Source organism: Athene noctua, chromosome 1, assembly GCF_965140245.1.
Source record: "Athene noctua chromosome 1, bAthNoc1.hap1.1, whole genome shotgun sequence".
Classification (NCBI taxonomy): Eukaryota; Metazoa; Chordata; class Aves; order Strigiformes; family Strigidae; genus Athene; species Athene noctua.
The window spans coordinates 191,007,191-191,031,918 of NC_134037.1; the positions used below are offsets into that span (position 1 = coordinate 191,007,191).

Consider the following 24,728-nt stretch of genomic DNA (forward strand, 5'->3'; position numbering starts at 1 on the left):
GCATATAAAGAACAAAAGAACAAAATGGTATGTATTTGTCAGAAATGAACAGTTGCTTTAGAAAACAGGAATGGATTGGAAGAATAAAATGAAAAGGGAATGCAAAACTTTTCTAGAGGTCACTAAATGGCTTGTAAGGAATTTGTTTTAGAGAAGACCTAAAGAAAAACCCAAATCAAACATCCCACCCTTCAGTAAGTAAATTCCATCCCTTCACAGAAGTAATTTGCACTGAAAATAACAAATGAGGTCCTTATCTACTGGGTCCCCTCATTCTTTACTTCCTGGAAAACATACCAGTGATTACAGTGATAGCCACTTAGTTGCTTGCAAACTGCTTTTTTTCTGCCATAATAATTATACTACTAATTTTCATGATTGAATACTGAGATGTTACTGAAGTATATACTAAGTTATTAAGAATTTAACCAAAGTCATTATGAAGTATTTAATTGCTAAATAAATTTGCATTAAGCAGTTATTGATGGAGAAGGTAGCTGTTTCCATTTGATTCTTCAGTGTCAAATCTGAGAACTTGGATGGTAGGGAATGTAGGGAGAATGAGTATACTGATTAGCTGATGAGTTTTAATTCAGACCATTGTACTCCCATGAACTAGACTGTAAGAGATTTAAGTTAGAATAGTAGCATTTAGAGAGCTGCCTTGCCTTTGAAATGAGAGTTCATTTTGCTATTTGTGTTCTCTTGCTGAAAATACATCAAAGGATAAGATTACATTAGTTGAATCAAACTGAATATTTGTTGTTTTTATTAATAGCTCTGTGCCAATATTTCTATTCAGAACAAGCATTAACTTTTTTTCAGTTCTTGCATTTGTGTGATGAGGTATCATACATTCTTAGTCCACTTTGGGACCTTATCACCTGTACTCAGATGTTCTTGTTCCCCTGCCTCCAAAAACCAAGGTCTACCCACCCCTCCTACATATCTTTATATATGTATCTCTCTCTTTATATATATCTATCTTTTCCCTCCTCTGTGTTCTTGGTTGGTATGGGAATAGATAATATGTAGATGAGTTGAAGTATGTGAAGTTCCATGCTGCTCTGCATGATGGATTGTGTGACCTATAATCTATTTCAAGTAGGGGTAAGGATGAGGAGGATGCAATCTCTGTGGGTCACCATCCTTTTAACTTCGTGAATCCGAATGCCATACTTCATCGCTAGATGGCAGCATTTCAAAAGATGTTGATTAAATTCAGATTATGATGCAAGTGCTAGAAAGCTGTAAACTAGTAAAAGAGTATTTGAAAATAAGACTATTTTTTTATTTCTTACTGTGTACTATGCTAACCCAGAGAGCCTGAAATTATTTAAATAGAATATAGTCTTCAATAACCTTAAGTTTGTTTACCTAAAAAGTCAGGGAAAACAATTCATAGAAAACACATAACTAGTTCACCAGTTAAAAAGAATAATCCAGTATTTAAAATACATAATTAGTTTTCATTTTGCTGGTTTTAAGAGTGAAGCCCCTTCAGTTGCCTTTATTTACTTGTTCCTGTGGTGCTTCAGACTTGTAGTTCCAGTGATACAACTCTTTGAGTTGGGTTTGTCATCTTTTCTGAACCTGAATGACATGAGTCTTCTATTGTGAAGAAAAATGGGCAATTTCTTTACAGGTGGAAGCTCTCCAAGGCTACCGTGTGATTGACATAGCCTGTGGCAGCGGAGATGCGCAGACATTGTGCCTGACTGATGATGATACAGTCTGGTCCTGGGGTGATGGAGATTATGGAAAACTTGGGAGAGGAGGTAGTGATGGCTGTAAAGTACCAATGAAGGTATTTGAATGTAACTTCTTTTATTGTATTAGAAACATAAGGTTGATGATGAACGCTGAAGACAGATTTGCCAATATGTGCAGACTTCCACCCATCCTGGGACATCAAGATTCTTCTGATTGTTAAGAATGAACTTTGTAGGCTACAATGATGAGTATTTCAATTTTGTGCTGACTGTTGAAGTTGCACGTGAAGGTTTTTTTCTTTGGAGAACACTGCTCGTTCCAGCAGTATTTCTCATTTTAATTTTGGTTCCTATCAAAATGTTATGTTTGCAAAGAAATCTTCATGTTTTCATGTGTTAATAAATTTCCACAATACTACAGAAGTCATAACTTCATTCCAGAAAGGGGTATAAATTAATTAAAAAGTAATCTTAATTTTATATTAAACCTTTAATATGAATGCATGGTTGACTTGGAATATGTTACAAATGAAATCCATGTAGCCATCTAATTTGAATTCCAGCACTTGTTATGAAGAACAACATTGCTTGTGTTTGAGAAATGTATGTGAGTGTCACCGTGTATACCTAATGCACAGTGGATTTTAGATTCTTAGTCCAGAATCACACTTTATTACCTGGATACACGTGTCCCCATTCTGTTTCCAAATGGACAAAGTCTACCAGCCTGTCCCAAATAACATTTATTTTATTGCATGATGTAACACAATATGAAAGTAGCTTGTTCATGTTTCATCAATCATTAGTCTCGTAGAATTGATGGTAAAGTGACATAAGGACCTACACAGAATAAACAGGAATGGAGGTTTGAGTGTTTGTACTGTGTAGGCAGAATCACATCCATGTCATACAAACTAGAGATGATTAATGTTGAGTATTTGGAGACAGGAGTCTTACCATTTCTACTGTGGGGCAATTGCTGAGTAACTATTGGCAAAACATAGAGATGATCTTCAGTGGTTTGCCAAATCTGAGTTACTTTTTAATGTTTCACTAGTAAATGGTAGGAAGATGAAAGGAGTAGAATTCTGGTAAATGATTTACATACACATTTTAATTTATAAATACACATATAGAAAGACACTTGCGCATTATATTTTATTTAAGACAGTGTGGTCTATGAAAGTATAGCCTCCTTAATTAACTTGAATTTTATTTGATGTTATTTTCCTAGATTGATTCCCTCACAGGCCTTGGAGTGGTTAAAGTAGAATGTGGATCACAATTTTCTGTGGCTCTTACCAAATCTGGAGCAGTGTATACGTGGTAAGTAATTTGTATTAATTAATTTGACAGTGTTAGACGTTACCTTGTGTACAACAGGTATTAAGTGTTGTATTGCCTTCACTGTTTTGATTCCCCCCGCCATGAAAAACTTTTTTGAATTTTTCTGTCTTGATTAGTAATAAAATCTACCACTTTGGGGAACATTTTATAGTGCTATTTGAATGAAAATCAAAGTATTTTGTCTTGGAGACCTAAGTACAGGGTTGTCATTCCAGGCATTGACCACTACAGGATGTAGAAGTTCCAAGGATGTCAGTAGAATATAAACCTGAAGTGTCATGTGGGGTGGAAGATGATAGCATAAATAACATTCTCCTGTATTATCAAAATTGTGGCTAGCTTGTGTAGTTGTAGTCTGAGAACTTGATTTTAGTTCATAGTTTTAATATTCCTATGCCATTCCAAATTTTGTAATTTAAACTACTAGGCTTAAGTGTTTAAAAAGACTAACTAAAATATGTTCCCAACATCCTTCTGCTCCCTTGTTTGCATGACATTAGAGATATCCTTAAACTGTACAAAGTTACAGTCTCTGAGGTTGGTAAAACCTACTGTTTTTGCAGATGAATGCTTTTAACATTTGATCCTTTTAAGAGGGGAAAAAACCCAAAACAACCCCCTGCAAAAGTGGTTAAAGGACCCATGCAGAATAAGTAGGAACAGCATATTGGGGGTTTAAGAATTTTTACTATATCATCAGAATCACATCCATGTTATATGAACTAGGGGTGATTACTGTTGAATATTTGGAGAATATTTTGGTATTGGACTGTTTGTAAATATATCTACAGATCAAATTTCAGACACAGTTTGTTGTTTCCCTTTTTCCACAATTAAACACAGTTTTGAAATGTTTTACCTTCTTTGTGCAGGGGCAAAGGAGATTATCATCGGTTAGGCCATGGATCTGATGACCATGTTAGAAGACCGCGACAAGTACAGGGTCTGCAAGGAAAGAAAGTCATTGCAATTGCTACTGGGTCTTTGCACTGTGTTTGCTGCACTGAAGATGGTATAAAAATCAACTAATTTACTTAGTTCTCAGTACTGAATTTGAAACAAATGAAACTTTATCTGTTGCAGGTTGTTCTTGCTAAAAATCCTGGTCCTCTGTGTGCATGGATATATTCTGTGTTTGCAAATGTTATGTATTTCTTGAGCAGCAAGCATAAAAGAGAACATAAAATAGAACATAAAACCAACTGAAAGTTTTTAATTAATAAAAAATAAAGAGTAAATTTTCATAAACGCTGATGGCCAAAGAAAAATGTATAGCTCTAAAAGTAATTACAGATTGGTCAAGCAGTAGAATGAATGGACTTGGGTTTTTTTGATAGGGTTTTCTGAGCCTGCCAAGGTGTTTAACTTGCTACATGAAGCACTGCACAAACAATATTGCTTGTTACAGAGCAAGTTGAGATACTGAATAATCTTTGTAGCAGACTCACTCCCACATGTAATTAACAAGTCTGCACACTGAGTGTTTTATATGTGCTAGTGAAATGGGATATAGCTGCAGAACATGAATGCTCAGAAACAAGGTTGCTATTTTAAAAGTATTTTCCGATTATCTTGCAACAATAAGCACCCATTTTAATGTCCTGTCTAGTAATACAACCTATTATAGGATCTTTGGTCTCGTGTAAAATGTTGAGCCTTTTCTAATTCTTTTCTTAATACCAGCTTTTTTTTTTTTTTTTGCTATGAACCTATCAAATACAGGATGTTTCTGGTGTATCTGTTGTTATTCTTCTGCTTCACCATTTCCTCCTTTTCTGGAACAACTTTAAAGTTATACAAACTGTGAGGAAATAAATGCACCTTACGCTAGCTGCTTTACATATGGGCCCCCTACCATGGGCCTAACCATGCCATTCAAGATTTATCTGCACTAGATAGTGGATTTCAGAATGAACATCAGTCCCAGAAATCTTGATTACAGTCCAAGGCCTCATTTGGTTAAATGATTTCTAAATGCTGATTAAAAAAAAAAACACAACAAAACAAACCAAAACCCAAACCCAATGACAATAAGCTTCTATTTTAGCTTCAGAACAATTATTTATTTTTATTGGTTTAGGGGAAGTGTATACATGGGGAGATAATGATGAGGGGCAGCTTGGAGATGGAACAACTAATGCCATCCAAAGACCACGCTTGGTTGCAGCACTTCAGGGTAAAAAGATCAACAGAGTGGCCTGTGGCTCTGCACATACTTTAGCTTGGTCAACCAGTAAACCTGCTAATGCTGGCAAGCTCCCTACACAGGTAATATTTTTGTCTTATTGTGTTCAAATTTTAAACATACTTAGTATGCTTATCACTGATCTTTCAGTAGACTTAGTTCTTTTCTGAATCCCTGCATAAGCTCAGTGTGCTTTGATTTGTCTTTGAATTTCAGCCAGTTGCTTTGTTTTACTTCCGTATTTCCAAAGAAGGATTCCAGTTTCTGAGGCGAGAAAGCCTCTTCATTCAGTTGTTAATCCAATGCAGAACAGTAACTCAGTTTGCAAATTGGCAGGAATTTTAATTCTGTATTCCATCTATGAATATTATGCCTTCCAAGGGAGTTCTTCATTTCTTGCTTTACATTGAGAAGATTGTTTTTGGAATGTTCTGTCTTTCAGCTAAAATGCCTGGGTGCAGTGAAGACAGAAATGTAAAATGTTTATGGATAAAGAGACTAATCCTGCTATTCCATATTGTCAAATATGGAATAGCAGGAATAGTCAGTCATGTTCCTAATACTTGTTTCAGTTTAGATGGATACTGTTAATATCTTTTTGTAAACATCTGAACTCCATATATTTTTTGACAGCGTGAATAAGCAAATATCTGAATTTCTAATACAAACTTACCTATAAATTTTTTAAATTGTTGTTCTGTTAAATAAAGTATATGATAAACCTAAACTACATTCACATATCACTGCCTTATCATAGGTTCCTATGGAGTACAATCATCTGCAGGAAATTCCCATCATTTCACTGAGAAACAGGCTTCTGCTGTTGCATCACATTTCTGAACTCTTCTGTCCTTGCATTCCAATGTTTGATCTTGAAGGAAGACTTGATGAAACTGGCCAAGGACCTTCAGTTGGGTTTGACACATTACGGGGAATACTCATATCACAGGGAAAGGTATTTATCAGAATGTTTTTAAAGGAGTGATTTGTCACTTTAAGTGAAATGTACTGTTTAAACTGTTTCTGAAGAAAATAGAACTGTCTATCTCAATTTGTTCTGTAAGTTGTATATCAACTATTTGCATTCTGATTATGCAAACTCTTTTCTTTGTGAATGTGTTCTTTTTATTACGTTCTCCTCAGTTCTTCATAACAGTGCTTTCGTGTGTTGATCTTTACACTGTAAATCTTCAGTTGTAGTATAGCCAAATTCTTCTAGAGTGTTCAGTAGGTGCTGTGCTGGGAAAAAATGTAAGATAGGTATGAAATGGTCATTGTTTGCTTTTTCTATTTCAGTTGTCATGATCAGGTGATATACTGGTTGATCCAAAGCTCTGTGCAGGTACAAATTTGTTTTAGACTGGGCTAAAAGTGAAGACAGAATATGTAGAAATTCAATCTCAAGTCAGTAAAGAAGGTGGATTTTTATAGTTGTAGGTAGAGTCAAGTAATGAGAAAAGCTAGATAATTATAATGCTTCAAGGTTACCACAAAGTTCTTCAAAACTTCAGATATGGAAAGCCTTTAAAAACATGACTTGCCTTCAGTATGATCATCAGTTTTGGATCTGAATTTTCTCACTGACATAATAACTTGTCTAACAAAATATAACCTTATATAAACAGACAAAATCTGCTGGGAGATCTATTTGAGAAGCAGTTAAGTTTCCCTCTGCAGTGCACTTCCATGTCCTTAAATAAGACACATGGCCTGTAACTAGACTCCTTAGCATGTATTGTCTCAAGGTTTCTTTCTCTAGACTCCAGTAAAATTGTGTAGTAGAGCAATCCAGCAGAACACATGCTTCACAGACCAGGGGAATACCTCACATTTTTTGTCAAAACCTAAATTGGAAAAAAGGAAAGGGAAATCGTACCTATTCTGTTCATGACACTTTTATATGTTAGTGCTATTAATAGGGAGTCTGATGTTACATATAGGAATGGGTATGCGGGAGGCAGAGTCAACATAATTTACTTTGAGTCTGCAGAGCAGTTACAGAAAGGCTTCAGATATAAGATAAATGTGATATTAGGCATGTTATGTTGGAAGCATTGAACCAGAGACACCAGAAGTTGTGGTGTCATGTTTATATCTAGGATTTTAAGTCAAGCTTACCTTCAGAGATTCTAAAGACTTAAAAATCTCTTTAAAGCTTGCTTGAAACTGCCAGTGTAAAATTAGATCCAAATATTCAGTGAGAGAACCTCAGATACTTGAATCTGCAGGAAATTTTTATTTTTAAAGTTTGTACTTGTTTGTTTATTGCCTTTCATAGTATGATGATCTAATCTTTGGCTTTTTTGATTATTTTTCTCTGACAATTATTCTCCATATACCTATATTATTCTGGAATAAACTAATTTATAACTGCATTCAGCAGCATGTTGGTTGCTTAGTAATAACTGAATCTGGGTGCAATACAAGCTTTCAAGCCATGGTTTTGAGTGATACAGGAGAGACCTTTTTGTTTAGTTTTTTAGTATCCTGACTGTTTCAGACTTGAATTGTATTAGCACAAATAACATGATCCTTAACTACCATCTCACAGCTTTATCTTCTGTTGCTTTTGTTTATTTTTAGTATTTCAAAAGTATTTGATGCTTGTTTCCGTTTCTTCTAAAGAAGGACTCAGAGGTGTTACACTTTTAATAGTGTTTGTGGGGTGCTCAAAGGAAATTGCGGAGTGATAGTATTGCAGGATCAGTTTCTCTATTCTGCTGAAGAGTCTTTATTTTTTCCTGAGTTGAACTAAGTATGTGTTCATCTGAAATACGTGCAGCTTTCTTATCTGACTGCAGTTTTGCCACTATTTTAACTTTCTGTATTCTTTTTTTAGGAGGCAGCTTTCAGAAAAGTTGTGCAAGCAACTATGGTGAGAGATCGTCAGCATGGGCCAGTCGTAGAGCTCAACAGAATACAGGTATCTTAAATTGAAATTTTAGTCTCTGTATATTTAGCCCACAGTGCTACCTTTGTCATGTCCCTTTGTTTCAGCTGTACTGAAGAGTTCAATTTGTATCAGAGAATCAAACAATGAAGTGAATACAGCAAGGAATGCTCATTTTCTTTTCAGTATGTTTTCATCCACACTGTAGTTTGCGGGAGGGGGGCACTTGTTGAAATATTGAGTGAACAATTCAGATTCTAATGAGGAAAGTGTATCCTGCTTGACAAAGAACCACTTTCAAAATTCACTGCATTAAACAATTTAAGAGTAGTGATTCTGATGCTTTTCTCCCTTTCCAAACAGTCAGATGAATTATTCAGCTGTTGCTTTCATAACAGGGAACATGAAGGTAAAAAAAAGGCAAGGAAAAAAAAAAAGTCCTTGAATATAATTAAAAATGAGGCTGATAAATTCTTGTCCTTTTCTGGTCATCACATGTGGTCATATTGATTGCAGAACTCTTTGATACAAAAGGGCTTTTTTTCTTTACCATTGACGTTAGAAAATGTAATGTTGTGCCTTAGGCCAGAAATGTCTTTTTTTATAGATATTTCTGTAACATAGAATAATAAAACACTGTTTTTGTTTAAATGGACTGAAGCCTGGTCTTACAGAGTCCTCATGAATTAATTTCCTTTAATGGTGGTTTTCTCTTTTTTTGTATATTGTAAAAATAAGAAAACCTACTCTATGTAAAGTTAGAATGGAGAAATCATGAAAATTTTGACTGATTATTTTTTTCTTCATGAACAGAAGCACATCCTATTGTGGCTGGACCCTGTTTCTCCTTCTTTGCCATATTTATGGGCACTTAAGCATATAATATTATCACAAGAAATTTTAAAATGTGTTATTTTAGTTTATTATTTGGGAAGTTGAAGCTGAAGAGAGTGCAAGAGATTTTCTCATTACTTTGTGTGTGTGAATTCAGAAAGTCCAATAAAGCAGTGTGAGTATTTAGCTTCAAGGAGGAAACTAGTGTGAGTAGGTTTTGGGCCCATTTCCTAGTGTCCTCCTCTTCGTGTTAATTCCAGTTCATTACTTGAATCTGTCTTGAAGTCTAGAAAAGAACTGGTATCTGCAGAACTTCCCATCTTCATAGCTTTTGGGGGAAGTGAAATATCGCTGTAACACAAGTCTGTCCTGGGTTGAGCCAAGTGAAGGTTAGAAAAGACCATTATTATAATCTATCCTGATTACACAGAGGGAAGTATGGGTCACTATTTCTTGAGTTAGGTTTTGCAGAGAATGAAAATGTGGATTCATAAACTGTTTGATCCTTTATAATATTTAATTGAAGATTCAAAGCTGTTTTACATAGTCCCCAACAGCTAATTTTCAGTGTTAAGAATTTTCATCTTATTTGCAGTTGTGAGTTTAACTGCAGCTAGGCTTTAAGATCCTTTTGCTTTCAGAATACTCTTCTTACGATTTATATACACAGTCAATTCACTTCCATCTTCCTTCATATCAAGCAAACAGATGAGTTTTTAATTTAAAGTTGTCTTCCAGATACTGACTTTTTAAAAATACTTCCTCACCTTACTTTGTTGTTCAGTGGTCTCTTTGGAAGTATCAGAACTGGACACAATAGCTGTCTTAACTTGTGGTATAAAAGCAAGCCAAACACCATTCCCTTGCCCTGAGGTCAAGTTTTACATGGATCAGATTCCTTTAGAGTAGATCACATTCACCTTACTTACTTGGCCTGGGATCTTTTCTATTGGGAGCCTTGTGATAGTAGGACACAGTAATTTTATGTAGTTCTTTTGCTCAAGTTGAATGAAATATAACATGATGGTTGTATTGCAACTCACCCAAGTGCCAGCCTGGTATTTCTATAGCGCAGAATTGAGGAGCAGATGTTTTATGCTTTGAAATGTAGCATGAGGGAAAGCCGGAATGCACAGAAACAGTTTGGGACACTGTTGGAGGACTGAAGTCATGGCTGACTGGAGGGTGGCAAATGTGACACCCATCTACAAGAAAGGCAGAAAGGAGGGTCCAGGAAACTATAGACCTGTCAGTCTGACCTCAGTGCCAGGGAAGGTCATGGAGCAGGTCATCTCGAGTGCCATTAGAAGTCATATAATGGACAACCAGGGGATCAGGCCCAGTCAGCATGGGTTTATGAAAGGCAGGTCCTGCTTGACAAACCTGATCTCCTTCTGTGACAAGATGACCCAACTATTGGACAAGGGAAAAGCTGTGGATATTACCTACCTGGATTTTCAAAAAGCATTTGACACAGTTCCCCATAGTATTCTCATAGAAAAAATGGCCTGGATAGTGAATGGTCTACTGGGTCAAGAACTGCTGGATGGACATGATCCAGCAGTGTGCCCAGGTGGCCGAGAAAGCCAGTGGCATCCTGGCTTGTATGAGAAATAGTGTGACCAGCAGAAGTAGGGAGGTGATAGTCCCCTGTACTCTGCACTGGTGAGGCCACACCTGGAGTATTGTGTCCAGTTTTGGGCACATCAATACAAGAGAGATATTGAGGAGCTGGAGTGAGTGCAGAGGAGGGCAACGAAGCTGGTGAAGGGCCTGGAGAACAGATCCTATGAGGAGTGATTGAAGGAGCTGGGACTGTTCAGTTTGAGGAGGAGAAGGCTGAGGGGAGACCTCATCACTCTCTACAGCTACCTGAAAGGACATTGTAGAGAGGTTGGTGCTGGTCTCTTCTCACAGGTGATTAGCGACAGAACAAGAGGGAACGGCTTTAAACTGCATCAGGAGAGGTTCAGACTGGATATTAGGAAAACATTTTTCACAGAAAGAATGGTCAGACAGTGGAATAGGCTGCCCGGGGAGGTGGTGGAGTCACCATCCCTGGATGGGTTTAAGGGTGTTTTATAAGAGATGTTGGGAGATATGGTGTAGGGGAGAACTTTGTAGAGTAGGGCTGATGGTTGGACTCGATGATACCAAGGGTCTTTTCCAACCTGAATGATTCTATGACTGTATAGGGCAGAAAAAAAACAAACAAACTTGACGCAGTTTTATCTGTATTACTTCTTGGGACTGGTCATTAAGTGAAATGTTCCAAAACAGCACCTGCGCTTTGTTTTGGAAAGGTGTAATAGTAGTAGTTGAAGACAGAGTCAGAAAGTGAACTAGAAGTTGCAGGCAGGGCTCCCGTGCTCGAGTTTATTTACTGACCCTCTTAACTAGCAGATCAGATTTACCTACTATTATTTTTAAGCTCATGTGGTGTCAAATGGACAGTGCATTATGACCTATAGGCAGACATATTCATAATGCTGTTAAATCTTTGCCTTTAGATGAAAAGAGATTATCACAGCAGTTGAAAGGAATTTATTCCTTTTAAAAAGGAAATAAATTTCAGTTGTTAAGGAGAATGTCTACTTTTAGGAGTGTAATGCTGCAAATGATCTCCTGGTTCCGTGTTCTCTACTGTTATGGGAGAAATGTCACATGTATGGATATATGCAATCCCACTTTAAGAATAGTTTCTTCCTCTTCACTAGACTCCTTAATAAATGTAGGTTACAGAAATCTCAGTAGCATGACGATTAAAAATAATATGATCTTAAAGTAGGTACAGCGTATCAATGAATTATTTGTTCTTTTGTGAGTGTTATTTCAGTTTAAATAACAACATTCCTCCTTTCTGATTACTGTCTTCTCCCTTATCAAATGTGTTTTTAAAGAACAGTCATTTCATGACAGACTTCATTTTCCTATATTCATTAGGCTAAGCTTTTTTGTCTGCTTTCTCTACTCATCTTTTTATACTGTATTTTTTCTGTAGCATTTGAGTTCGAGCTTAGATAACTGAAACCTCAAGGTGTGAGACACTGTCTTTAGTTTTGTATTATAACACTTACACTTCTCTACCTCTTCTGAAGATTGGTTTCATTACATATCCTTAATTTGTTTGTTTTCTTCATATATATATATATATATCTATCTCTTTTTTATGTTAACAGTACATTTTTCTTAGCTGATTCCAACTAATATGGTGCTGTCTATTTGTGGACTTTTTTGTGAGTCTTCAAGTGCATGGCTTCATGTACTACGTTTCTTCCTGGTGTGTTGGAGAGTCCCACAAGATGGCCAGTATTTCAGTGGGTACTCTCAGGCTGCTCAAGACAAAAAAGTTTTTTCTTCAGAGTCAGAGAAAGAACTTAAATTTTGGTCTTTATCACTTCAAAATGCTTTAACCAGATTACAGATTGACTTGAGTACATCTCCCCCCTTTGCATGGTTCTGCTCGCAATAAGTGATTATTCACTGAGGCGAGTTCTCGACCTTGATTCTTCCACACTTCACTGTATGCTGCTTTTGAGCTGCTGCATTTCTCTCTAGTCCAAGAAATGTTGGTTTTCCACAAGCTGATATCTTCTGATGGCAGACTGTTTTTATGAAAATCCTTCTTGGGCTCTGATCAACATACTAACTTGTTTTATGCTAAAAAGTTACCTCATCACCAAGAAGACTGGAACTGTATTTTAAAAATTTGAAATGCTGCATAATCTGTGTTTAATAAGGCATGTATTCAGCGAGGGTCATATCTGACCCTATTCGGTAAAACAGATTTCACAGGGGATGATTTGGAAACATGAGCAAAATGCTGTGCTTCAGACCTCTACAATAAAAAGCTAAAACACCTGTGGTGGATTGTGGCCTGAACATATTTGTATGAATTTTTGCCATTTTTCAGTGAAGTGTTTTGCTCTTTGCTAATAACCTAATAAATTTTAATATGAGCATCTGTCTTTGTCAGCAAGTAATATGTTAAGGTGCTGGTGAAAATACCAATAATCCTTCACTGTGTTCTATGTTCTTACATTGCTTTGTTAAAAGTCAAATTGCAACCATTCTCGCATCTAAATGATCAGATTAAATGAAAATTCTGTGTTGCTAGTAAATAAATACTAAATAGAATGTATAATAGTAAATGTGCATGCCATCCTGTTCGGTTCAGGCAGGATTGCTTGCTTTTTTATTGTCACTTGATTGAGGTTTGAAAAAAAACAGTGAATTAATTACTGCATTTATAGACCTTCTGCTCATACATTTCTCTCTTTAAGAGAAGACTCAGTGATTTCTCAACTTAAAAAATTCTTGGGCATCCAAATTCCTTAGAAATCCATTGAATTAAAACCCGCTTGTGTTCATACAGAACATCTCATACAGAAGGAGAACTCGAGTGTGTCAGCCATTTTATTCAATAAAAATGGAAAAAAATGTGGTGGATGTTTTATCCAAAGCATCAGAAATATGCAGCACTGGACCAACTGGATTTTGAGATGCACTGTAGCTTGCAGTGGAACCAAATACAGATTATTGGGATGAATTACGGTTATTTCTGAACGAACAGTCTCATGGATATTGGTGAACTATGTGCACTGTAGGCATCCCTTTGCAGTCAGAGCAGGCTGAGAATATAAGTTGCAGAACACCAGACAGAAAAAAAATATCTTGGGTTTCTCCAGCCTTCTGTTTACTTTCCATTTCTTTCTTCTCTATACTGGTGAAATGCTTTTTGTATTCTTACCTACTTTTGTGCATCTCTTGCAGCAAAATACATGGGATTTTCAATGCATGTCATTCCTTATGGATCTTCATCAAATCTTAAAATATATTTCTGTAGGTGCCAAAGAAACACATTACTCTATGTATATACATACATATTTTGGTGGTGCTTACTCATTTTTTAGAGGCTGTTGTAGATGCATATTTAAATATTATCATTAATGAATATAAGAATAGCATGTATTTAGTTTTCTGGCCAACAACACGGCCTCTGTGTATGAAACATGTACCCAGATTTAACAATTGAATGTGTGAGTAGAGATAGGATGCATTAACTAAGTGGATTGCAGTCCAGAAAAATTGAATTTACCAAGGCAACTGTGGCTGCTTCAGAAATAGGGGAAGAAAACTTTATTAAGAAATTTTATTATTGATACCCCTCATTTTTTCCAATTTCTTTTAAAGATGAACAGATAATGCTGAGCAGAGACAGATGAACGATGAACTGTTTGAAATTAAAGATAAAGTAAGGTATTGGTGGTTGAGAGAATATAAAATGCCTTATCTAGGGAAGAAAACCTACAAGAGTTGTAAACTGACATAATTCTGTTCAGCTGCAGTGAACACACCTGTTATTTTTGCATGTTTCCAACTCTAACAGTAAAATTACTAAGGCCTAATCGATCTCCAAATTTTTAGTTTCATCTAAAAAAAAAAAAGTCACCATCATTGTGATAGCAGTGTTTGAACTAAGATTGTCTCACATAGTTATAATGAAGTCAGATCATAGAAATCATCCAGAATAATCAATCGTTCAGCATTGTCAGGTCAGTTCAAGACATGTAGTCGAAGTATCTAGATAACCAGATACTGTTTTTCATGTTTGTGCAAATCCAAGCATTAGCTGAAAAATTTTTTCTATTACAGAGGTGCTGGAATTTGCAGTGCTTATAAGTGGTGGTAACTGTAGTAATCACTGACACTTAAACAGCTATGTCACAGAGATAGGACCTACTGCAGAAGTTGCAGTGCAGCCTATCCTGGAATCAGTAAGTCTTTCTCCTTAATGTTTAGGTATGTCCTATTTTTATATCAGAAACAGGCTGACCAGCGTATGGGCTGGATGAGCAGACAGTGAGGTGGGTTCAAAAATGGCTAAACAGCCAGGTCCAGAGGATGGTGATCAGTGGCATGAAGTCTAATTGGAGGCCAGTAACTAGCAGTATACCCTGGGGGTCAGTGCTGGCTCCAGTTTTGTTCAACATCTTTGAACATTAATGAATGATCTAGATGATGGGGCAGAGTGTACCCTTGGCAAGTTTGTTGATGATACAAAAAGGGAGGGGTGGTTGATACACCAGAGCGTTGTGCTGCTTTCCAGAGGGACCACAACAGGCTCAAGAAGTGGCCTGACAGGAACCTCATGAAGATCAACATGTAGAAGAGCAAAGTCCTGCACCTGGGGAGGAACAACCCCAGGCACCAGTTATGTGCTGGGGGCTGCCCAGCTAGAAAGCAGCTTGGCAAAAAAAGTCCTGGTGGGCACCAAGGTGAACATGAGCCACCAATGTACCCTTGCCATGAAGAAGGTTAATGGGTGTCCTGGGCTGCATCAGGAGGAGTGTTGCTAGCAGGTCATGGGAGGTGATCATTCCCCTCAGCACTGATGAGGCTGGAGTGCTTGGTCCAGTGCTGGGCTCCTCAGTACAAGAGAGACATGGACATACTGGAGAGAGTCCAGTGAAGGGCCACAAAGATCATTAAGGGACTGGAACATTACTCCTAAGAGGAAAGGCTGAGATAGCTGGCACTGTTCCACCTGGAGAAAAGAAAGCTCGAGGGGCATCTCCTTAATGTATACTTTTGCACACTTGAAGGGAGGGTGCAAAGAGGATGGAGCCAGGCTTTGCTCAGTCGTGCCCAGAGGACAGGCAAGACCAGAGGCAGCGGGCACAAACTGAAACACAGGAGCTTCCCTCCAAACATCAGGAAACACTTTTTCACTGTGACCGAGCACAGGCACAGGTTGCGCAGGGAGGCTGTGGAGTGGAGTCTCTGTTTGTGGAGATATTTGAAAGCTATCTTGACATGGTCCTGGGCAGTTGTCTCTAGGTGGCTGTGCTTTAGCAGGAGATTTGGACCAGATGACCTCCAGAGGTCCATTCCAACCTCAACCATCATGTGATTCTGAAATACTTCTGGGCTTCTAATAATCTGAGGTTTTAAGTACTTTCATCCTCCTGGAGAGGATCGGGTTAAGTAATAGGAGTTTGTGATATCCATATCTAGGGATGAGTATTAAATGGTACTGAAAAATACTGTAATGCTGTAATTTGAAATTTATTTTCTCTTCTGTATATGTCACATATATAAAATACACTGTGGACCTCTGCAAATGTTTCACTGAACATGTTAGTATTTTATAAACTTTAATCTTATGGTCTCATCTGCACAGCAATGCCAACTGAAGTATGTTCTTACACTGATTTTGATAATGTGCTTACTCAATAGGTAAAACGTTCTAGGAGTAAAGGAGGACTGGCTGGGCCTGATGGTACAAAGTCAGTGTTTGGACAGATGTGTGCTAAAATGAGTTCCTTTAGCCCTGATAGCCTTCTGCTTCCTCATCGTGTTTGGAAAGTCAAGTTTGTTGGTAAGAGAATTCTTCACCTACCCAGCTATTTTGCACTTAACTTTACAATTTTCTTCAGATTTTTTTTTTTTTGAGTACCTGAAGGAAAAGATTCAGGAAAGCTGTGTGTGTAGGCAGAGGAAGGTGCTTAAAATGTTAGGAAGTAAAAAAGTCTTCTTAAGTGATTTTATAAAAAACTTGAAGATAGTGGAAATGTGTCTGTAATTCTCAAATTCTGGGGGCAACTCGTCTGCTTACAGCAAATGTTCTGCAAAACCTAAACCTGTTTTTCAGCTGTCTGAATTGGTAAATAATTCTGGCTAGATGATTTTACTGGTAGGGTTGTTTTTACAATTAACATACCACTTCAAGCTTTTTCATGAAAAAATATTTGAGACTGATGAGCTTTTCTATCTACTGTATATAAGATATATAAAATAAATCTACTTTAAAATGTCACTTAGGAGTCATGTTGCTTTGAGTTTCTATCTCTATTCTATTTTATTTAATTACTGTATAACAAAAATGTTAGTTACACTCTGGCAAAATAGTATTTTTGACACTGTAATGTGTTGTATAATCTTCTAAATAATATGATTTACAATGAACTGGAAATATCCAAATATAAAGCAAAGCTTAAAGGGTTTTATATGAACAGATATGACAGAGTAGCTTTTAGTAAACTTCCATTTAGTTAGTCATCCCTGTGGAAAGAAATACAGTTTATTCCAATACTTTATTTTTGAAAGAACATTTAATTATGAGCCTTTTATCTTCTCCAAGGTGAATCTGTGGACGATTGTGGTGGAGGTTACAGTGAATCAATAGCAGAAATGTGCGAGGAGCTTCAGAATGGGCTGACCCCTCTGTTAATTGTGACACCAAATGGAAGAGATGAATCTGGAGCAAATAGAGATTGTTTCCTATTAAATCCTGCTGCCAAGTCACTCTTGCATATGAACATGTTTCGTTTTCTTGGTAATTTTTTAGCAACATTGTGACATTCTATTTGCATTGCATTATCAGAATATGGGGAATCTAACAAAAATTGAAAACACTATGTTTGAACTTGCAGGTGTACTTTTGGGCATTGCTATCCGTACTGGCAGCCCTCTGAGCCTCAACCTGGCTGAGCCAGTGTGGAAACAGCTTGCAGGAATGAACTTAACAATTGCTGATCTCAGTGAGGTAAGTGTGAAGTTCATGAGTAAGATGTAACTTACAGAAGGCAAGCAGACTCTAGCATAAATTTTTCTCCACTGATTGGTTTTCCTGGTTTCTGTATACTTGTATTTTGTCTGTCTTTTTACATTTTGTGTCAGTATATAAAGATGACTTTGAACTCACTGATAAAACTGTAAATTTAAGGTGTTCAGAAATAGTTAAATAAGCTTATTTGAATTCTAGAGCATTCTCAAATCTTCTCATGGGTTTGTGGTTGAACTCCTACTTTCCAGTAGACTTTTCTGTAGCTGTTACTGTCTGTTGTGCCAAGATGCAGTAATTGATTGGGTGTACACACCTACACTGTTTTGAAGTGAAAGAAAATGTGTTCAAACTGTGTCCTGGTTCAGCTAGGATAGGGTTAAGTTTCCCCAGCAGGGAAGGGGGAAGGGATCTCCAGCCGGGTAGCCCGGGAACTTTTTCCTTTGTGGCTTTGGCGGCGGGGAGCACGCGAGCGAGCTGTCTGTAACCATTTGTGGTATTTCTCTGTATATCTTCTGTCTTGTTTACTGTTAATAATGTTTATTGTTGTTATCATTGCTACTGTTGTTGTTCAGATTGCGTATTACACTGTTGTATTAAATTTCTTCTTATTTTAACCCGGGTTTGTGCCTCACTTCCAGCCTGACCGGCTGAGGGTGGGGGAGGGGCAACGGCAGTGTGGTCTCTGGTCCCGGCAGGGCTTGAACCACCACAAACTGCTACTGAAAATAGTTTGTGCCCACATACTGAAGATCACAAACTTTGAATTTCTGTTTACTGAGCTCAGTAAACATGGAGTAAGGGTTACGTCTTGATTGTGAAGAGAACTGCAATGTAGAAATGTACTTACTGTAAGAGCAGTGTCATTTACTTGTCAGTAAGGGGATTCCTTTTGTACCAAAACCAGCCTGTAGACTCTGTAGGTGACTATGTTTTTAAGCTTTAAATCCATTTTCTTCTTTAATAGAGTTTCTTGGCAAATGCTCCCCAAAAGAATTGAAATCTGGAACCCATGCACCCTCCTACATCCCAGCATAATGAAATTTTATGTAAAATACTAAGCCATTTTATGGCTTTGAAATTAAATTAGGTGGGTTGTGTGGTCAGACATTTGATAATGCTTTTGGTAGATGACACGTAATGCAAACGATGCTGTTTGTATAGTGCTAGTAAACTGACTTTAACTCGGGCTTATTTTCAAAAGGTTGATAAAGATTTTATTCCTGGGCTTATGTATATTCGAGACAACGAAGCTACTTCAGAAGAGTTTGAAGCTATGAGCCTCCCGTTCACTGTGCCTAATGCAAGTGGTCAGGATATTCAGTTGAGTTCAAAATACACCCATATTACGCTGGATAACAGAGCTGAATATGTGAGGCTGGCAATAAACTACAGGTTTGTTGAATAAGTTATTCAAATTATTGACACAAATAAGCATTTTCTTTTAAAAAACATGTAAAAGCTTTTAAATTACATACTACGTAAACAATTTTTATTCCAGCATTTTAATATTTTCATGTGATTACGGTGTTGATTTTCTGACTTCTTTTAATCTATCTAAGGAGAAAAGATTAAACTTAATTTTTAGGAAGCAAAATAAACTATCAGGTATGGCTCTAGATTCAAGTAGCTGTCCTGACAGAGAAGTTTTGGCAGACAGTTTTACAGGTGGAGAAATGCCCTATTTAATCTAGTTCTTCCTATGTGATAAAGTAATACCTTTGATCAGTAGTAGTGAAGAGCTGCCCCAGCTGAATTCTTACGCTATTCTTACCTAAGCTGGAATCCACAAAACAAAATGTTCATTCCTTGGACACCATAAAATGTCAGACACGTATGTGCAGATAAGTAAATTCACCCAGAGATGCCAAAAACTGAACATTTCACTGAAATCACTGGGAAATAATTGTTTGCTATCTGAGAAGACAGGCCTTTGGTTACTGAAATACCTAGGTAGCTAATCTAGACAAGTACATCTAAGAAGCCATCATAGGCATCTTGTTAAATGAAGCAATGGGCCTTGTGCCAATTGCAATATGGAAATTTAGATAGTTTGGATGAAAAACTGATTATTAGTTGTTTTATTCTCTCTTCCATAGTTAACAGTTTTAGATAGTGCATAAGTAAGACTTGCTTATTAGCTTGTAGTTATAGTGTCTGCCAATGACTACTGTAGTAAGTACAGTGGTTTTTTTTTTTTCTATAAATAGTTATGAACTAATATTTAAATCTGTTTTTGACAGTAGAGAGAAATTTCATTTGGAATAGATAAATGATATGTCTATATAAAATGTTAAAATTCTTTGAAGAAATGGTTTTGTTTTCATGCCTCAAAGGGCACAAGCAATTCAGAAGGATTTTACAGCTAAAAGACCTTTGGGATAAACATTTCAATGTTTAGATTAAATGTAAAGATTTTAATTATATGTAATCCTTGAAAGGTAAAACTAGCACCTGAATAAAATCCATGTGAAAAAGCAGATGCAAAAGACCAAGTTTGTCCTGACATCGTTGTTTCTGAGGACAGGACTTGTCAATGATGTGAATCTTTGCTCTGAAGAGCCCTGTAAAACATACCAGAAATTATTTGACAGGGGGAAAAAAAAAGCAAAACACAAATAATGGGTGGCAGCAGAAGCAGCAAAATGTTAGACTTATCTGTGCCTGTCTTGAAATACAACAGCTCTTGTCCCCTCAGACATCATATTTTAGTTGAGACCTGTTTTTCTTTTACCATAATGTCTGTCTAGTGTTGGGAATGTTTGAGGGCAGTTTCAAAGCACAGCCCTTCTTTTCCCAAGAGCGTGTAGTTTCCGAATGGGGTGTTGGTTTGTTCTTGTTAGGCACATCATGTGAATAATACTGGAAATAAAGTATCCTAAACACTGGGAGATATCTCTCCATACTGAGCTTGTTCTGCAATATGAATTGATTTAGAAACTATTATAAGTCAAGTATGTTATAAATGTTTATTAATGTTCCTTGGTGCATAGCTGAGGAGAATGGTTAAGTTCTCCTTGATAATTCCAGTAATTTCTAGAAATAATTGCTAGAAATGGCATTCACAGAAACTCTGAAAATGTGTCTCTGCAGACTTCATGAATTCGACGAACAAGTTGCAGCAGTTCGTGAGGGGATGGCCCGTGTTGTTCCAGTTCCTTTGCTTTCACTCTTCACAGGATATGAACTGGAAACTATGGTATCAATTCTGCTTTGCTACCTCTGTCACACTAACTTGGAGTTAGATTCTTCAGTTATCTTAATAATTCAAACCCCATATTAAATACTGTTTACAATGATCGCTCTGTGATTGCAAACATGTTGTCCAAGGGAAGACTAGAAAGTGTTTTAATTGCCCTTTTGGTGTTAATAAGGTTATTTTGATATAGCTGAACAGTGGTGTAATGAATTATTTCTGGAAGAAAAAAGAAAAAACCAAAAAAAGTCATAAAACAGGGACCTAGGAGTTGAATTGGGGGTATTAATCCCAAATAAAACGTTTAGTTCTTTATGTGATAAGGAAATATGAAAGAAGGTTCGTTATTGCCCACTGATGGGAAGATGTATATTTAGTAGTATTTTAATAGGAGACCATGCACAGCACTCAAAATATTTGAAAGTTCATTTTGTGAGTTGTAAAGGAATGTAAATACTGTAAAGGAATGGAGGGAACAAATCACCTGTAATTGATTGGATCAGACTTTTGTAGCCTAGCATTATATTTTATTTTTCAGGTATGCGGAAGTCCAGATATTCCACTTCACCTTCTGAAATCTGTAGCAACTTATAAAGGCATTGAACCAACTGCTTCCTTGATACAGTGGTTCTGGGAAGTGATGGAGTCCTTCTCCAATACAGAGCGATCTCTCTTCCTGCGTTTTGTGTGGGGTAGAACAAGGCTGCCCAGGACTATTGCAGACTTTAGAGGGAGGGACTTTGTTATTCAGGTAAGGTGCATGGGATGGCGTGTGGGGTTTTTATTTAAAAAAGCTGGTAGCCGAGAGTAGTATGACATAACAGGAGAAGAGGCTGATTTCATTAAACTGTTCATGCAGCTTTGCACTGTTGAATCCACAATGTAACAGAGACCTATAATGTGCATTTTTTTTCTCTTGGCTTGGGCAAGTGGACATTCGTTTCATTTCCCAGCCATTTGCTTCTCTGGATTTTGATAGCTTTCTATTGTCAATCATCAACTGTGTGTGCAGGCATTTATTTAGCATTTCATTCAGCTCAGTTAATCACTGCAGCTAGGCTAAAACCCCACAATCTTCAAATTGTATTTTAGTATTTGCTGAAGTAATAAAATCTTTTTTTATATTGTTCCCAACCATATATTCATAATAAAAGAAGCTCATATATTTGGTTTTATTTATTTACTTAGTGTAGGGAAAATGGATGTTTTTCTTAATTTTTTTTTTAAAGAAACTTCAGCATCAGAATTGCAAATCTAAGACACTGTTAAAAAAATTCTCAAGTATTATCTTGATATTTATTTATGCTTTGGACAGTGAATCAAAAATATTATGCTTTTTGTTTTCAACAGGTATTGGATAAATATAATCCTCCAGACCACTTTCTTCCCGAGTCATACACTTGCTTCTTTCTCCTGAAGCTGCCCAGATATTCCTGTAAGCAAGTGCTAGAGGAAAAACTGAAGTATGCCATCCACTTCTGCAAGTCTATAGACACTGATGATTATGCCCGGATAGCACTGACAGGAGAGCCAGCGGCTGATGACAGTAGTGATGATTCTGATAATGAAGATGCAGATTCTTTTGCTTCAGATTCTACACAGGATTACTTAACAGGACATTAAAAAAATAATATAAGGGATAGTTGTCACAAGCACTGAGGCAAAATGCCAAAATGGCAATGAAGCCAAGGACAGTTTAGGTCTTGAAATATAGACTGTGTAGTCAGAGAGATGGTAATCTTCTGAATGTGGGGAAAGTGTGTGTTTGCTACTCACAGTAGGAATTAAGGGTTACAGCTTAAACCATCAGCTTAGAATAAATGGCACAGTATATGGGCATTTAACATTTATTTTAAGAGCTGAAAGTGGCCCCCCATAATGCTGCACTACATTTAGAACCTTTGTGTTTACTGAAGTGTTGTAAATGTTTGTATAAATATGGTAGTGCAGCATCCAAAAGGCAGTGAAACCTTTAAATTGTGGGTGCAATAGGTTTTTTCTTATTAAGTGTTGTGTTCTGTGCATCTTCTTGACTGTATATTGGAAATACTGTGCAACAACTGAATAGTATTATAAATATTTCAATTAACTTTACTAGAAGTTTGTTAAAAATTTTTGAACATTGAATTAACATTATTCCTTGAAATTCTTCTATAGATAATAAAAATTGCCAATAGTTTCACCTCCACCCCTGGTTTGTATATTTTAGCTTATGCATTATTTATCTCAAATTTGATACCTTTCTGTGAACAGCATCATAATTCTTATCATGGAAAGTGTACTGTATATAATTTGTGCCATGTAAATGCAAAAGTTATAATTTCCCTCCAAATAAAACTTCTGCCACAGAAAAAAAAAATGTTTTTTAGTAGTAATGCAGCAGTTACATGGGACGAACATTGCAATAGCTCTGCTAAGAAATGTTTCTGTTTACACTGTGTAGTTGTTGACTAAACGTTGCTGGTGCTGCTCCACCAATAGTAGGTGCATTGCCATAGACACAACATGAGCTATAGTAAACTCAGAGCAAGTCTACGCAACATGTTAATGGTAGTAGTGATTAGGGACACTTTGCTTAGGCAGTTGTTTCTACTGCAACTGTTGTCAGTAATGGTAAATTTGTTCTTGTACACCTGGGAAAAAAATTGCTTTTGAGGAAGAGTAAGGGACAGATGTCCTCAAGTACCTGAATTCGAGTAAAAGAGTATGATGGCACTTGTATGACACACAAGAAACATCTGAGAAAATTAGATCATTTTACAAGGCTTGATCATAAAACATTCTGCATCCAGTGGCCTGCTTGAATAACTCACTGAATAACTCAAGTGGCATTCGGGTATTATGTGTTCACCACAGAGTGTATGCACTAGTTTTTCAAAGTAGGCAAATAAGGTTTAGTTGTGCCAAGGCACTAGTATTTTCCTTTAAAATCCAGTAGAAGGTGATGTCACAGCATTTCGTCACTAATTATTAGGATGGGTATATGTGAAGAACATTTTACAATTCAGAGTGGGTTAATTTTTTTAGTGTGTGCATTTGACTTCTATTCCAACTTCTGTAAAATTAAATATTAACTGGGGTCATGAAATCAGTTTACCTGAGACATACTTGATAATTCAAAATACTAGTGAAACTATCTCTTTGTTGTTAAGATGTCAGAGTTTTGAGCTTTAGAGGCCTCTATTTAGTGCTGAAGATCACTTGCAATAAATTCTACTGTCCTGATCCTCTGTCTTTTTGGAGATTCCAAAAGTCAACCCTGTGCCCTGTCCTAGAGATTTTCTCTGTCTGCCGTTGAAAAACACTGAGGGTTTTTTGGGTCTTAAAAGAAGATGCAAAACCCCAAAACCTTGAGCAACCCCTTTAATCGTTGCTGCTGAATTTAATTTCTCCTGAGGGTAAAGAGTGGAGAATCTGGTACAGAAGTGCTCATGTGGTTGTCTGCTGTCCTTTGCCATGGAATTGCCATGGTAGTACCAGAGCCCTGCCCTGTAGCCATCCACCTTGATCAAAGGGATTTTGTAGCCAGCTTTTCAGGAGATGTGATGGATGAGTCATGCCTAAATGCCACAAGTCTAAGGACTGAGTCGGAGTTCTGTTGCCATTCTTGAGTTTCAAACCCCGTTTCAGGAGCATATGAACCACTGTAACATGAAGAAGTTTTATAATTTGCTTAGGAAAGAAAAAGAATGTCGGAGTTTTTCTTTCAAGAAAAGTAAAAAGGAAGTCTCTTTTATGATAGGAAGCAGTTTACATTGTTAATTAGTGAGCCGCATTAAAAGGGTTTTTTAAGTCTCCTCTGTTTTCCAATCCTAACTCAGGTCTCAGATGCCATTTTACAGTGTAAAATGCTTGTTGCCTACAGCCTGACTTAAAGCATTTCTGAGTAGCCGGCAGCTGTTTTTGAAAAATCACTGTTTTAAGTGGTCATAAAATGGGACTTTGCTTTTAACTGGCTTTGTTGCCTGGGTAAATTCCTGAAGGTCTAAAACCACCTA

The 24,728-nt window shown here is 36.9% G+C and overlaps 1 protein-coding gene across 4 annotated transcripts in view; it reads left to right on the forward strand.

Moving 5' to 3' along the window:
* HERC2 (HECT and RLD domain containing E3 ubiquitin protein ligase 2) overlaps positions 1–22,918 on the forward strand; it is a 111,648-nt gene extending 88,730 nt beyond the window's left edge. For all 4 annotated transcript variants that reach the window (XM_074908263.1, XM_074908290.1, XM_074908281.1 and 1 more), the window contains 13 exons: positions 1,646–1,807; positions 2,947–3,038; positions 3,932–4,071; positions 5,140–5,327; positions 6,002–6,199; positions 8,084–8,167; positions 16,208–16,349; positions 17,112–17,306; positions 17,404–17,516; positions 18,739–18,929; positions 20,628–20,733; positions 21,269–21,481; positions 22,081–22,918. In XM_074908263.1, coding sequence (XP_074764364.1) covers positions 1,646–1,807; positions 2,947–3,038; positions 3,932–4,071; positions 5,140–5,327; positions 6,002–6,199; positions 8,084–8,167; positions 16,208–16,349; positions 17,112–17,306; positions 17,404–17,516; positions 18,739–18,929; positions 20,628–20,733; positions 21,269–21,481; positions 22,081–22,353 — 2,097 coding nt within the window. In that variant the 3' untranslated portion in view covers positions 22,354–22,918. The remainder of the gene's footprint in view (positions 1–1,645; positions 1,808–2,946; positions 3,039–3,931; positions 4,072–5,139; positions 5,328–6,001; positions 6,200–8,083; positions 8,168–16,207; positions 16,350–17,111; positions 17,307–17,403; positions 17,517–18,738; positions 18,930–20,627; positions 20,734–21,268; positions 21,482–22,080) is intronic.
* The last annotated feature ends 1,810 nt before the right edge of the window (positions 22,919–24,728 follow it).